The 13990-nt window shown below is 36.9% G+C and overlaps 1 protein-coding gene across 2 annotated transcripts in view; it reads left to right on the forward strand.

The window, feature by feature from the left end:
- LOC148872830 (kinesin-like protein KIN-7K, chloroplastic) overlaps nucleotides 1–12277 on the forward strand; it is a 75380-nt gene extending 63103 nt beyond the window's left edge. The window contains exons 17-24 of one of the 2 annotated variants that reach the window (XM_088971204.1): nucleotides 141–299; nucleotides 452–682; nucleotides 7348–7488; nucleotides 7584–7709; nucleotides 7798–7848; nucleotides 8055–8102; nucleotides 9280–9486; nucleotides 11588–12277. In XM_088971204.1, the coding sequence (XP_088827330.1) occupies nucleotides 141–299; nucleotides 452–682; nucleotides 7348–7488; nucleotides 7584–7709; nucleotides 7798–7848; nucleotides 8055–8102; nucleotides 9280–9486; nucleotides 11588–12142 (1518 nt within the window). In that variant the 3' untranslated portion in view covers nucleotides 12143–12277. Of the gene's footprint in view, nucleotides 1–140; nucleotides 300–448; nucleotides 683–7347; nucleotides 7489–7583; nucleotides 7710–7797; nucleotides 7849–8054; nucleotides 8103–9279; nucleotides 9487–11587 lie in introns of both variants that reach the window. The other variant, XM_088971203.1, reaches the window with a different exon arrangement.
- The last annotated feature ends 1713 nt before the right edge of the window (nucleotides 12278–13990 follow it).

Below are 13990 nucleotides of genomic sequence, written 5' to 3' on the forward strand. Positions count from 1 at the left end.
CTACTTTCTCTCATTTTATTGCCTATTGGAGCTACTCCTAGGTTCTTCCGAATGACATTGAAAGAAAAGAACTCATGTAAAATTTTGTTTAGGTCTTATTCTAGTTCTAGTTAATTTGATTGCATTACCTAATTGTACAGCTTGCATATCTTCCCCACAAAAGGAGAGACTTGATCGTGGATGATGAAAACATCGACTTGTATGCTTCTACAGAAGCCAATGGTGAAGCCACGGATGATTCTTTTAAGGAGGGAAAAAAGAACCGAAAGCATGGACTGCTAAATTGGTTCAAGTTGCGGGTATGGAATAAATTTTTTTTATTTAAAGAGATATGCTGAAACCTAGAAGTGTCACAAAATAAATATTTTCAATTTATGCATGTGGCATTTTCCAGGTGCTACAGAAATATTCTTTACTTGATGCTTATATAATATTAATATTCTATTAGCAGAAACGAGATAATGGCTTCGCCACATTGACAAGCACAGATGGTGATAAATCAAGTGGGACAAAATCAATTACTGCACCTTCAACTCCTCGGGCAGAAAGCATTAGTTGTCCTACAGAACATAGAATTGCTAATTCTTTAATTACTGAAAGTACTCATGCAGATATTTTGTTGGAGGCTGGACAAGATAGAGAAGTTTGTAATGTTACTTTTTCTGGACAAGAGACACTTCTGGTATGTCCTTTAAATAAATTAATTTCATTTAGAAAGCTAGTGGTTAATGTGGCAATAGCATAGAACCACATTTGCATCAAACAGTTAAGGAACTTCACTTAATTGTTACCAAGTCAATGATTTTCATTGAAATCTATGCAAGTGTAGATTGCTACTTGGGGTTGACAAGAAGCTTCTTTAGTTGGAAATCTTCGAAATATACAAATTGACAAGAAACTTCTTTAGTTAGAAATCTTGGAAATATACAAATCTAAAATTTCTTTTCATATTAATTTTTGGATCTCTCTATGCTTTCCTATCTTTAGTTCTTCGATTCTCCTTGAACTCTTACCTTCACATGTTTTTAATTTTTTCAAACATTAAAGCTCAAAGAATAGCTTTGTAGTGTTATGATCAAAAGAGGAAATCATCTTCACGATTTGTAATATCTATTTATTTTGTGCAAGATGTAAATCGGTCATCTAATATCAAGATTAAACTTAGTGATTAGCAAAATAGAATAGATCTGAATAACTGTATAAGAGAGGAAGATGGCGAAGAAAAGAGGTAAGAGAAGAAGAAGTCGAATTAATCACCCTTCTCCTCCAACCCTATCTTATTAAGATCTAAAATTTTATGACGACAAGAATGCCCTTAAGTGGGCGGCCAGCTTGGCAGTTACATAAAGAAAATAAACAAGAATAAATAACAGGCCCATTAAGTGTGGCCCATCAACATAAAATAAAAGATAAAATAAAGGATATCACACGAAAGGCTGTTAGGGCCCATTAGGCCCAGCCTCTTTACACTCCCCCTCAAGCTGAGAATAGATGTCAATCATGCCCAGCTTGCTTATATAGTGTGTCAATTTCTCCCTGGGAACTCCCTTGGTCAAGATATCAGCCAGTTGCTCTTCTGATGTGATAAATGGTAAACAAACTTCTCCTGAAGAGACTCTTTCCTTATGAAAATGCCTATCATCCTCAATGTGCTTAGTTCTGTCATGTTGAAGAGGATTATGTGCAATGTTGATAGCAGCTTGGTTGTCACAATAGAGCATCATTGGTTTCTCGTAGTCCACCCCCAATTCCTCTAGAAGGGATCGTAGCCATGGTAATTCTGACACACCATGAGCCATTGCCCTGTATTCTGCTTTAGTTGAGGATCTAGCAACTACTGATTGTTTCTTACTCCTCCAAGACACAATATTCCCAGCAACCAGAGGTGGACCTTCTGTCATCAATACATCCTGCCCAATCTACATTAGTAAAGGCTTCCAGCTTCATGTGACCATGCTTAGCAAATATAATACCTTTCCTTGGAGTACCTTTCAAGTAGCACAGAACCATTTCTGCAGCAACTAGATGAGTATCTCTGGGAGAATGCATAAATTGACAAATAACACTTACTGCATAGGAAATATCTGGCCGAGTCATGCAAAGGTATAACAACTTCCCAAGCAATCTCTAAAAAACTCCCTTATCAGACAAAAGTTCACCATCTGTGGCAAAAAGCTTATGATTAGGATCAATGGGAGTGGAGATGGGTTTAGCTCCAACAAGTTTACCGGTTTCAGCAAGAAGATCAGAGACATATTTGCACTGAGATATGAATATACCATCCTTAGATCGAGCAACTTCAATGCCCAGGAAATACCGAAGATCTTCCAAATCTTTGATTTCAAATTCAGAGTTGAGAAATGCTTTTAGTTTACTGGCCTCTTCAATGTCATTACCCGTGACCACAATATCATCAACATAAACAATCAAGAACGTCACCAAAGAGTCATTTTTCTTCAAGAACAGTGTATGATTAGATTGTGTTTGAATATAGCCAAAAGAGACAAGAGCAGCCCGAAATCTTTCAAACCAAGCCCTAGGAGATTGTTTGAGACCATAAATAGATTTGTGTAGTTTACACACCGTGCTTTTCATTTCTTTCCCATACACTCCTGTAGGTAGAGACATATAGACCTCTTCATGTAGTTCTCCATTCAAGAAGGCATTTTTAACATCGAACCGGTGTAGGGGCCAGTCAAAAGTAGCTGCTAGAGAAAGTAAAACCCTGATTGAGGTCATCTTAGCAACAGGAGCAAATGTCTCAAGATAGTCAATGCCATACATTTGGGTGTAACCCTTAGCAACCAACCAAGCCTTAAACCTCTCAACAGAGCCATTAGAATGATACTTAATGGTAAACACCCATTTACAACCCACTGGTTCCTTCCCTTTCGGCAAGTCCACAATATCCCAGGTATGGTTCTTATGCAATGCATCAAGTTCAATCATCATATCATCCCTCCATTCAGTTTGAGATAATGCTTCTGGTACAAACTTGGGTATCACATGGGAAGACACAAAGGCAAGAAAGTAGTAGTAGGAAGGGGAGAGAAGGCTGTAAGATAAGTGTTTGGAGATACAATGGGTTGTACACTTTCGCTTGCCCTTGCGAAGAGCAATAGGAAGGTCAAGGTCTGGGATAGTCAGAGATGGGTCAGTAGAGGGCTGACCCGTTTCCTCAGGAAAGATGGGAGTGGCAAAATGCTCTTCTGAAGGAGTGGAAACAACTTGCACATGTCTGAATCTTTGCCTTTGGTACCACCTTTGGAGAGTAGGAATAGAAGCAGGAGGGGGAGCAGGGACATCAGGGGTAGGTTCAGTGGAAGAGGTGGACACCCCATGATCGGACTCACAAGGTATGGGAAGAGGAACAACTGGAGACATAGCAAAGTACTCATCAGATTTCTCCCCCTCAGGAGGAATACTAAAGAAGGGAGTCAACTCTGCAAAGGTGACATCCCTAGATACAAAGCAGGTGCCACGAACTGGATCAAAACAGCAATACCCCTTCTGTGTGGAAGCATATCCCAGAAACATGCACTTTTGAGCCTTAGGTTCAAACTTGTACCTTTGGTGACTATGAATATGCACATAGCAAGTACACCCAAACACACGGAGAGGAAGAGAAAAGAGATCCTCATCCGGGAAGAGAAGACTAAAAGGGGTTTTAAAGCCAAGGACTCGGGAGCACATACGGTTGATCAGAAAGGTAGCAGTAAGAAGAACATCTCCCCAAAACTTTATAGGAACATGGGATGCAAATAAGAGGGATCTGGCAACCTCAATCACATGCTTGTTCTTTCTTTCTGCCACCCCGTTTTGTTGTGGAGTGTAGGAACAAGAACTTTGATGAATAACCCCAAAAGCTTCAAGATAGGTGGAGAGGGTTCTCTCAAAATACTTCTTAGCATTGTTAGAGCGGAATATTTTGATACGGGTATTAAACTGGGTGAGGATGAGTTCATGAAAATTTTTCACAATAGCTAGTACTTCACCCCTGGATTTCATGAGATAAATCCAAGTGTAATGTGAATAATCATCAATAAAAAGGATAAAGTACCTGTAACCCCCCATGGTTGGCATGTGATATGGCCCCCACACATAAGAGTGAACAATATGGAAAGGAGAATGATCTTTTATTGCTAATTGAATAGGAATGTCTACAATGCTTTGCCAGCTCACATGATTCACAATGAAGACTCGATACAGACACTCCTTTAAACATATCTGGGAATAGATGACTCAAAGCAGAAAAGGACAAGTGACCAAATCGAAAATGACATAATAAAATTTTGTTAACAGACTCTGATACGGCTGACTCTAAGGCAACTCCATAAGGTGGTCCCAAAGCTTGATCTGGTGTGTCTAGAAAGTATATTCCGTTCGCCTCATGGCCACTCCCAATCATCCTTCGAGACTGCAGGTCTTGAAAAACACAATGAGTGGGAAAGAAAGTTATGCTGTAATTCATGGACTTTGTTAAGCTACTAACAGATAAGAGGTTTGTGTTAAGCTTAGGGACATGAAGAACAGAAGATAAGAATAGGGTGTCAAAGGTCTTTATATCACCTTTACTAGAGATGGGGGCAAGGGACCCATCGGCAAGGGATATTTTCTCTTTCCCAGAGAGGAGGTGATATGAGCAAAACAGGTTAGATAGGCTGGTCATATGGTCCGATGCATCGGAATCAATAATCCAAGGGATTTTATGATTACCTGAAGCTGAATCATGATTCACAGAAGCACGAGTACCTGAGTGAGCAAAAGCCGATGAAGATGATTTCCTGTTGGAAGGGTGAGTTGAAGAAACCGTAGCTTCCAAGTGATTTAGGAGCCTCCCATATTTCTCAAAATTCAGTTTCATTGCAGCCAACTGCTCAATAGTTGATTTTTCTTCGCTTTCTTTACTTCCCCCTTCAGGCATTGTAGTAGCATTAGCAGTCTTGGATTTTCCCACCTGTCTGCCCTTCTTAGGGTTATTATTGTTCTTAAACCTATGAAGAAGAAGTTCAAGATGAAGCTTCAAGCAGGTGTCCTTTGTATGCCATGGTTTCTTGCAATATTCACACATCTGCTCTCTTTTCTCAATAGGGCCCTTCAGTTTCATTCCCGCATGTGCAAAATGTTCTGTAGATGGACTCTGCAACTGCACCTGCCGCCTACTCTCCTCACTACTTATCATAGCATATGCCTGTGAAAGAGTAACCTCATCCCTGGCCAAAATGTTCTGTCTGATAATATCAAACTCAGGGTTGAGTCCAGTGAGAAACTCAAACACCCTATTTCTCTCCACTAGTTTCTATGCATTTCAGCATCCTTTTTACTCTCCCATACCAATGTCTCCATAACATCAATTTCCTGCCATAGGGATTTATGTATAGAGTAGTAGTTTGCTACACTCTTCTCCCCCTGTCTCAGGTTCTTCACATCACTTTTCAAATTGTATGCTCTGGCTACATTCAATTTCTGTGAATAGGTCTCAGTTACACTGTCCCATATCTCCTTAGCCAAAGACATGCAGAGATAGTGTTGGCTTATATTGGGTTTTATAGAGTTGACTAACCATCATATAACAGTATAGTTCTCTTGCATCCATTTTTCAAATTTAGGGTTTATCTCTTCGGGTTTCACCTTGCTACCTGTGAGATACCTGAGTTTTCTTCTACTACAAACATAGATTTTTATAGATTGTGCCCAAGCAAGATAGTTCGTCACATCTAGCTTAATTGTGGTAACAGTAGTCAAAATGGAATCTATTGAAGTAGGTCCAGAAACTGGCACTTGCTTGAACTCACTTCCGTATGCCTCCATTAATCAAACGGAAATCAAAGAACAGAAAATTTTGACTATGTAAGCTTACTTGAAGTCAAACCAGAACTTGGGTGCTTGGAAAAGTAGGGTTTTGCTCCGTCCAGCAGATGGGAGGAAGAGAGGACACTGCCGCACCCACCAGACTAACCCAAACTCTTCCGAACCTGAACCGCCCTCCTTTAGCAGTCACAAGACACCTTCCAAGCACAGAGCGCCATACCCAAGCTTCACCTTTCCTGGTAACCTTGAAAAACTCTAGTCGGCTAGGGTTTTGGGCAGCAGCAAAACAGCATCACTTCTTGAAAAAATCTGACCAGAACTAAACTCTCCAAAACTTTCTACCAACTAGGCAAGTGATTCTTTATACTATAGAGAACCTATCTCTCCATACACTCTCTTGATTTTAGAGTGTATTGGAACAAATAAAAAAGAAGGAAGAGGAACTGAACCTGCTCTGATACCAAGATGTAAATCAGTCCTCTAATATCAAGATTAAACTTAGTATTAGCAGAATAGAACTGATCTGAATAGCTGTATAAGAGAGGAAGATGGCGAATAAAAGAGGTAAGAGAAGAAGTCGAATTAATCACCCTTCTCCTCTAACCCTATTTTATTAATCTCTAAAAAATTGATGATGACAAGTATACCCTTTAGTGAACGGCCAGCTTGGTAGTTACATAAAGAAAATAAAATAAGAACAAATAACAGGCCCATTAAGTGAGGCCCATCAACATAAAATAAAAGATAAAATAAAGGATAACACACGAAAGGCTGTTAGGGCCCATTTGGCCCAGTCTCTTTACAGTGCACATACTGGTAGAAATGCGTTTTGGTTTTGCAAAATTTCATAGTAATTTTGTATATTGCTACTTAGATTTTGAAGTGCTATTGCAGAAAGAGTGTTGGATGCCCTAACTATGTAGTTTTGTTTCTCTATGGGTGTTTTAGTTGGCTTCATAATTTCATTTAAGTTAATAAACAATTGGAATTAGTCACTTTGGATCAAACATTTCTTTTCTATTTTTCTTCTTTTCTTTTTTTTTTTCTTTCTTTTTTGCCAACAAACCCAGGTCTCATCTATTCTCTTATCTCCATTGTACTAAAGTGTTTTCATAGGAGACCTTCATGTGCAATAAAATCATTGATTCAACTTGATATTATGCTTCAAACTTAATAAACACTGTATTTGGTGTTGGTAGATGACAGATAATCTAATTATATTTCTTTTTGAATCACATTTTCTTTTCTCATAATTTTTTATAGTTGTCATTGACTCATATGTGTTACAAGGTTTTGCTGAGTAGTGTGATGGATTATGTAAGGCCAGTTTGGGTCTCAAGTTTCTAGATCACTGAAATTTCCCCCTTCCAATGAATTTCATTTACAGCATTATTTTGGTGTGTTCCTGTAATGTTGCTGTCTTTTGAAGTTAGTGGTGCTTATAGGTTACAACTTACAAGTTAGCCATAAGATTTATGTGAATGTTGTCCAGAACTCTGTAAATTTTATTTAATTTTTTTTCTTATTTGATGTCAGACCAGCATAAAAACAATGGACCAGATTGATCTATTAAGAGAACAACAAAAGATCTTGTCTGGAGAGGTGGCACTTCACCAAAGTGCCTTAAAACGCTTATCAGAAGAGGCTTCTAACAACCCTAAGAAGGAACAGATCCATGTAATAACCTCATTTTTTTCTAATTTTTATCTTTCTGCATAGCTTTGTCATGTTGATTTGCATGGAAGCACATTTGATGGTCTTTTGAATTTAAGGTGGATATGCAAAATCTAAATGATGAAATCAAGGTGAAGAACCAACAAATAGCTTCCCTTGAAAAGCAGATAGCTGTTTCCATCATGGCATCTCAAAACAAGATGAACACCTTGGAGCTGTCACAGGTAAAAGATAGTGACCTCCTAAGTCAAGTAGACTGTTTATATGTGATAATGAACTTATTGTTCAGCTGGTTATCATTTTATGCTGCAGTCTTTTGCTGAAGTGGTGGCTCAATTGAATGAGAAGTCCTTTGAACTTGAGGTGACCTTGATTTGAATTCCATCAAACTGTGAATATGGCATTGTAAACATTCAAACTACAAGTTGAACAAATTAATTCTCCATCTTTACATATTTTTCTATCCCTATCTATGTTGTGTGTTCTATATTCTGTAGCCTTGAGTATTTGTCATTCTTCTTTCAAGAATCTGTGACATTTGAAGAACTTTACTGCACTGTTTATTTCAGGTGAAGGCTGCGGATAACAGGATAATTCAAGAGCAGCTTAATCAGAAGGTACTAAAACCATTAGAAATAGTGCATCTATATCTTGCTGATAAAAAAAAAAAAAAGTGCATCCAGAGTTTTCTTGGTTCAAAAAAAAAAAAGAAAAAGAAAAACCATTCCCAAGGATTAGAATTCCATTATCAATGGGTATGTCATGCCAGGGAAGAGGGAATCGGAAATGTAAGTCAGAAATAATCAGTGGTATTGAAGAAGAAATACAATATTTGAGGAAAATACTGTATTTGGCAAGAAAATATATGAGGAGGATACAGTATTTGGCAAGAAACACAAAAAATAAAAATAGATGAACAAACCATTGTTATCTGGGTCATGGGTGGTTATCTTTCACTGGGAATCAAGGAAATTGTCCGTTTTGGTTTAGAATAGAAAAGGCCATTACCCAATGCTGGTCCTAGCTATCTGGGTCATGGGTGGGGTAGACTAGATATACTCCTAATCTTTGTCCTTTTTTTAGATAAAGTAGCCGCCCTCAGACTTGAACCTGCATTTTTTTTATTGGAAATGGTAATTTTCATCAATTAAGATAAGAAGAATTAGTACATTGGTCCAGTTCCCAAGAGTAAGGAAACTGACCCCCAAAAGACTTCAAATTTACAATTCAGCCCAAAAAGAGTTTACCCCTGTGCTTTGTTTGGCTAAAGTATCCACCAAACTATTAGCAGATCTTCTCACCCAACTAGTGGAAACACTCAATTCCCTTGAAAGACATCTAATTTCCTTAATAGTTTTCCTGCGGGTCCAAATCCCTAAGCTGCCTGTTTGAAGCCACCCTATAACCAATTTGGAGTCTCCTTCCTCTTTAATTTGTTGAAGGTGCAATTGTATTTGCCAATCTCAGCCCTTGTAAGAGGGCTAGCACTTAAGCTCTTAGGGATTCACCACCTATGCTTTCCGGCCCAAGATTTTATCATTGCACCAAGTAATGGTCCCTATGGTACAATTTCAAATATTTCCAAATAATAAATAGACAAAGGGTTTCTTTCTTAGTTAAAGTCACTTCTCTTGTGAAGATTTAATTTTGGCAACATCTCCTAAATATTCAAAAAATTGGCAAAATTTACGGCTGTTGCCTAAAATATTGATGATACTTTGGAGATGTATCCCTGGTCATGAGAAAGCTTGGCAGTACTAACTGATTTTGCTATCACATATCCTTTTCTTTCAGATCTGTGAGTGTGAAGGATTACAGGAAACAATTGCTTCCTTGAGACAACAGCTGTCTGAAGCATTGGAGCCAAGGAATTCCAGTCCAGTGACGGCACATTCACAACATTATGCTGAAGGGAGGAGAAGCTTCCAAGAAGAATTTGGTCTAAAAAAAATAAATGCAGTTTTGAGAGATGCTAAAGAAGACTTGCTGCTACAGTCACAGGTTTTAGTTATATAATCTGATTATTGGTTTTTAGTCTTAGCTATTTGAAGCCAAACTATATCATTTCCATGCAATTTTCATACAGAGGTTATAATGATCTGGATTTGTAACCAAATCTCCACCTCATAGTTGTCAAGGCGGTGCCTAGGTGACAAGGTGCCCATGGAGGGTTGCCTTGCCCAAATGCAATTACAATAGGCATTATTAAACTCAATTATTAATTTTGTAGGTTTATGATATATGTTTTTTTTATAATTTGTATTACTAGTTTCTTTTTATTATTTTTCTTGTTTGTTTTGGTTCAATCAACACACAAGTTGGTGGACGTTGTCTTGAACCTTTTCAAGACTTCAAAACCTGAACCATTTGGTAAGGAATAACTTGAAGATTTTATCCAATAAAAACACCTGAACAAGCAAGGTAATCTTCTACTTTTTCCACTATTTTCTTTTCTTCTTTTTTCAAGCACAAAATTAAGGGCTCCACCCCTTCTCCATTTTATTTTCCAAAGATTTTTTTTAATATTTTATTTCCACTCCTTTCATGAGGATTATTTGGCAATTGCTAGTTAAAGATAACTACTAGTTGCTATGAAACCTAGGAAACTACCTTAGGACTTATGCTTTTAATTTTAAAAAACTCATCAGCAAGGCAACACCTAGGCAGCTATGCAACAAGGTGCCACCCTGTCACTTAGCCTTGCCTTGGCACCTTGAAAATTATGCTCCATCATGGTTAGTTCCTATAATCATATTTAAAAGGTAATTCTGTATTTTTGGTTATGAAAATATATTTTATTGCAGTTGCAAAACACACTCAATAGCTAATTCTGTATTTTAGGTCAGGAAAATATGCTATTCCAATTGGAAACCAGTTGGTCCTTATCTATCACACATGGAATGGAACTTGAAAGTTCGTCCTACTGTGTTCTTGCCCCCCTTCCCCCTTAAAAAATTTTAACTGTCGTTTCTTTTTCTGCCATTGATGTCTATGCTATGGTATGCATTGATGTCAGATGGTATTGATGTTGAAAAATTAATATGATAGATGTCCCACTACCCTATTATATTACCGGGGATGTTAGTACTATGCGAATTCCAAATGTAAAAAATGTACCAACCTGCAATTGATGATGAGAGTGAGGTTAGAAACAAATGGAGATAACTGTAAAGATTACAGAACTACAGGTCATTACATGTATACATAATGTTTAGTCACTAAAATGTGAAGGAAGAGGAGTCCAGGAAAAAACTTAAATGTTGATTTTCAATCTCAAATCATGTTGCATCTAGGTGACCTGCCCTTTTTTGCATTTATAGTTTTTGTACAACTGACATTGCACAACTCCTCGGCCAAATAAAAAAGCATATTAAAATCCTCTAGATTAGAAGTATGTAACTACAGACAATTTAATGTACTCGAACTATATTTTGATATTGACGTGAACCCTGGAGCTGTATTAGTTTTAGTTAACCATTCATGTAGCTCTGAAGATACTGAAAGACCAAAGGTATGTCAACTCAAGATACTGAAAGAACAAAGATAGTTAACCACACCAAAGATAGTTAACTACAGACAATTTAATGTACTCGAACTATATTTTGATATTGACGTGAACCCTGGAGCTGTATTAGTTTTAGTTAACCATTCATGTAGCTCTGAAGATACTGAAAGATCAAAGGTATGTCAACTCAAGATACTGAAAGACCAAAGATAGTTAACCACACCTAAACCTTCATAATACACAAGATTATGCACTTTACTGTTGCATAGCCCATTACTCTCTTAACATACACAACCACCATACCATAGTGAATTTTACCTGTTACTGCACATAAGCTTAGTTTTACTTTGAGCCAAATCACTGAAAGGCGGTATCCATCTTAGGGAGATATTTAGTATAGAGTGAGAGGGGTACATAATGACCTTTTTTTTCTTTTTGAGTTGCAGAAGGAAGTGCCTTTGTTATGATATTTTTCTTTTTTCATTTTTTTTTTATTTGATGCATCAAGTTGATAGATATTGTACTAAAGATATCTAGTTTGCAGGTGAAACAGCATTTCCTGTTAACATTGTTAGTGCTTTCTCTTTTCTCAATTAGGCAAACGAAGCTGAAGAACTGAAGAAGAAAGTGGCTGAATTAACAGAAACGAAGGAACAACTTGAAATCAGAAACCAGAAGCTGGCAGAAGAGAGCTCCTATGCCAAAGGGTTGGCATCTGCTGCAGCCGTGGAGCTAAAGGCATTAACAGAAGAAGTTGCCAAGCTCATGAACCATAATGAAAGACTAACTGCTGACTTGACTGCACTGAAAAATTCCCCTGCCCAGCGGAAATCCACTGGTGCGGCTCAAAATGGAAAAAGGAATGTGCATATCAAGAGACATGACCAAGGGGGATCAACCGCTGACATCAAGAGAGAACTTGCCATGAGTCGAGAGAGAGAATTTTCATATGAAGCTGCTCTAATGGAAAAGGATCGAAAAGAGGCAGAGCTTCAGAAGAAGGTAGAGGAGTCCAAACAAAGAGAAGCTTATCTCGAAAATGAACTTGCAAACATGTGGGTTATGGTGGCAAAGCTGAAAAAATCCTATGGAGTGGAGAATGATGAGCATACATCTTTGAATGATTCAACAGCTCCAACAAGATTAAAATAAGATTGTTTCAGTACCATGTGTAAGTGAAGAAGAAAAAGAGAAAAAGAGAAAAAGAAAAGGGAAAAACTAGAAAGTTTCTCTGATTGCAAATTGTGGTTATTCCGTTTTAATACATCTCTCCAGCTCTTTTTGTAATGTTGGGCGGCTCTAATTTTAAGGTGATTCTTTCGCTCTAAAATCAAAGAAATCACTAATTTGGCTGCCACAGAAAAGTGAAAACCTTACAAATTAACAAACCATCTTCCTCGAATTGAATTCATTTTTTGAAGGAAATTTTACTGGAGATATTTTGTTTAAAATTGCTTTTGGACACGTTACAGCAACATCTTCATGGTTTGGCTTCAATGCCAGAAATTTGTCGGAGAAATTCCATGAGAAAATGGTGAGCCTGACAATGTTTTGATCCATCGCAGGGTACTGATTGGCAGTTTGGCACACATATATTGTTGCTTTATCTGAAGTTTTGCCTTGCATCAACATGCCTATGGTGGTCAATTAGTCTTCATAGCTGTTGATATAAGACGATAATATTGAAAATGATAAAAAGTAAGTGCATAGTCATTGCCTACAGATTTACATTATTAATATTGTATTTTGGGAATAATCGATTGAATTGTGGTAAAATCTCCAAACAAAAGTAAGAAGAAAGAACAAAAATAAATGAATAAAAACTAGGAAGGAAAGTAGAAACGAAAAAAAAAAAAAAACCGTAAGACCTTCCTAGAGAATGGTAAGATCATTTGCATAATGCTTAAGCAACTCAGAATTTGAACTTGAAAAAGTTTCTTTAATTAAAAACTATTGTTCATGTGAAATCTTCTATTGTTTATAGAGTTTAGAAGCTAGAGAGACAACTTATTTACAAGAGAATCTGATTCCATTTTCTTTGTTCACCTTTAATGGTTCCTTAGTTAGAAATGGTTTCATATTATGTGTAGTTTTCTTTAAGAACTTAGTTTTCTGAAAATGAAGAAATAAATTTTAATTTGATTGAGATGAAGTATAAAAAAGCCTAGTAATTCAAATTGTAGGTTTATTAGCAATTACCAAACATGTCAAAAGGAGAAGTTTGGTGGTAGAATATGTCTTGTTTTATAACTTGAGAATGACTTTTTGAAAGGTGAAGATTGAAACAAACTCTTAATGCATTTATAGAATTATAGAAGAAGTATGTAATCATGGGGTTATGTATATATCACAAAAAGTAAAACAATTTTCTAAGGGTTGTGTCAAAAATTGCTGGGACCGCCGGCTTATGCCGGCAGTTGTACACCAGTATACCAGAAAAGGTACAATACCGGCAGTACAAATTTGTCCTATGCGGGCAGTCTTGTCTGCCGGTAATGGTGAAAAAGGCGAGAATAACCATATTTCATGGTGGTTGGCACAGTTCAAGAAAAAATTAGATTACAATTAGACCAAATGAAGAATATCAAAGGCATGGAAAACAATAAAACCTACTAGAAATGAAGAGGAATACTAAGTTTCAACTTAACCCTCAATTTCATGAGGCATGAAATAATTTATTTTCCATGTTCTTCTATATGAAATTGAACATTAAAAAAAGGTCCTTTCATTTTTTTTATACATGGAACCAAATGGAGGCACAACTATGAAACAATTAGCAATTTCTATATATAAACAATTGAACTATGATGGTAGAAGCCCACAAATTCACTCAAATCACCAGATAACCAAAACACAGACAACTATAAAAACAAGCCTAAGAAGAGAAGATATATACCAAAAACTCAAATATATAGAACCATAAGAACATTTTCATCAACATATTAACATATAGCAAATTAACACCATAAAAATCAAATAAACCACATTATATAGCATTGA

Source organism: Nelumbo lutea, chromosome 2 (assembly GCF_056320005.1).
Source record: "Nelumbo lutea isolate HS-2025 chromosome 2, American lotus-T2T, whole genome shotgun sequence".
NCBI classification, from domain to species: domain Eukaryota; kingdom Viridiplantae; phylum Streptophyta; class Magnoliopsida; order Proteales; family Nelumbonaceae; genus Nelumbo; species Nelumbo lutea.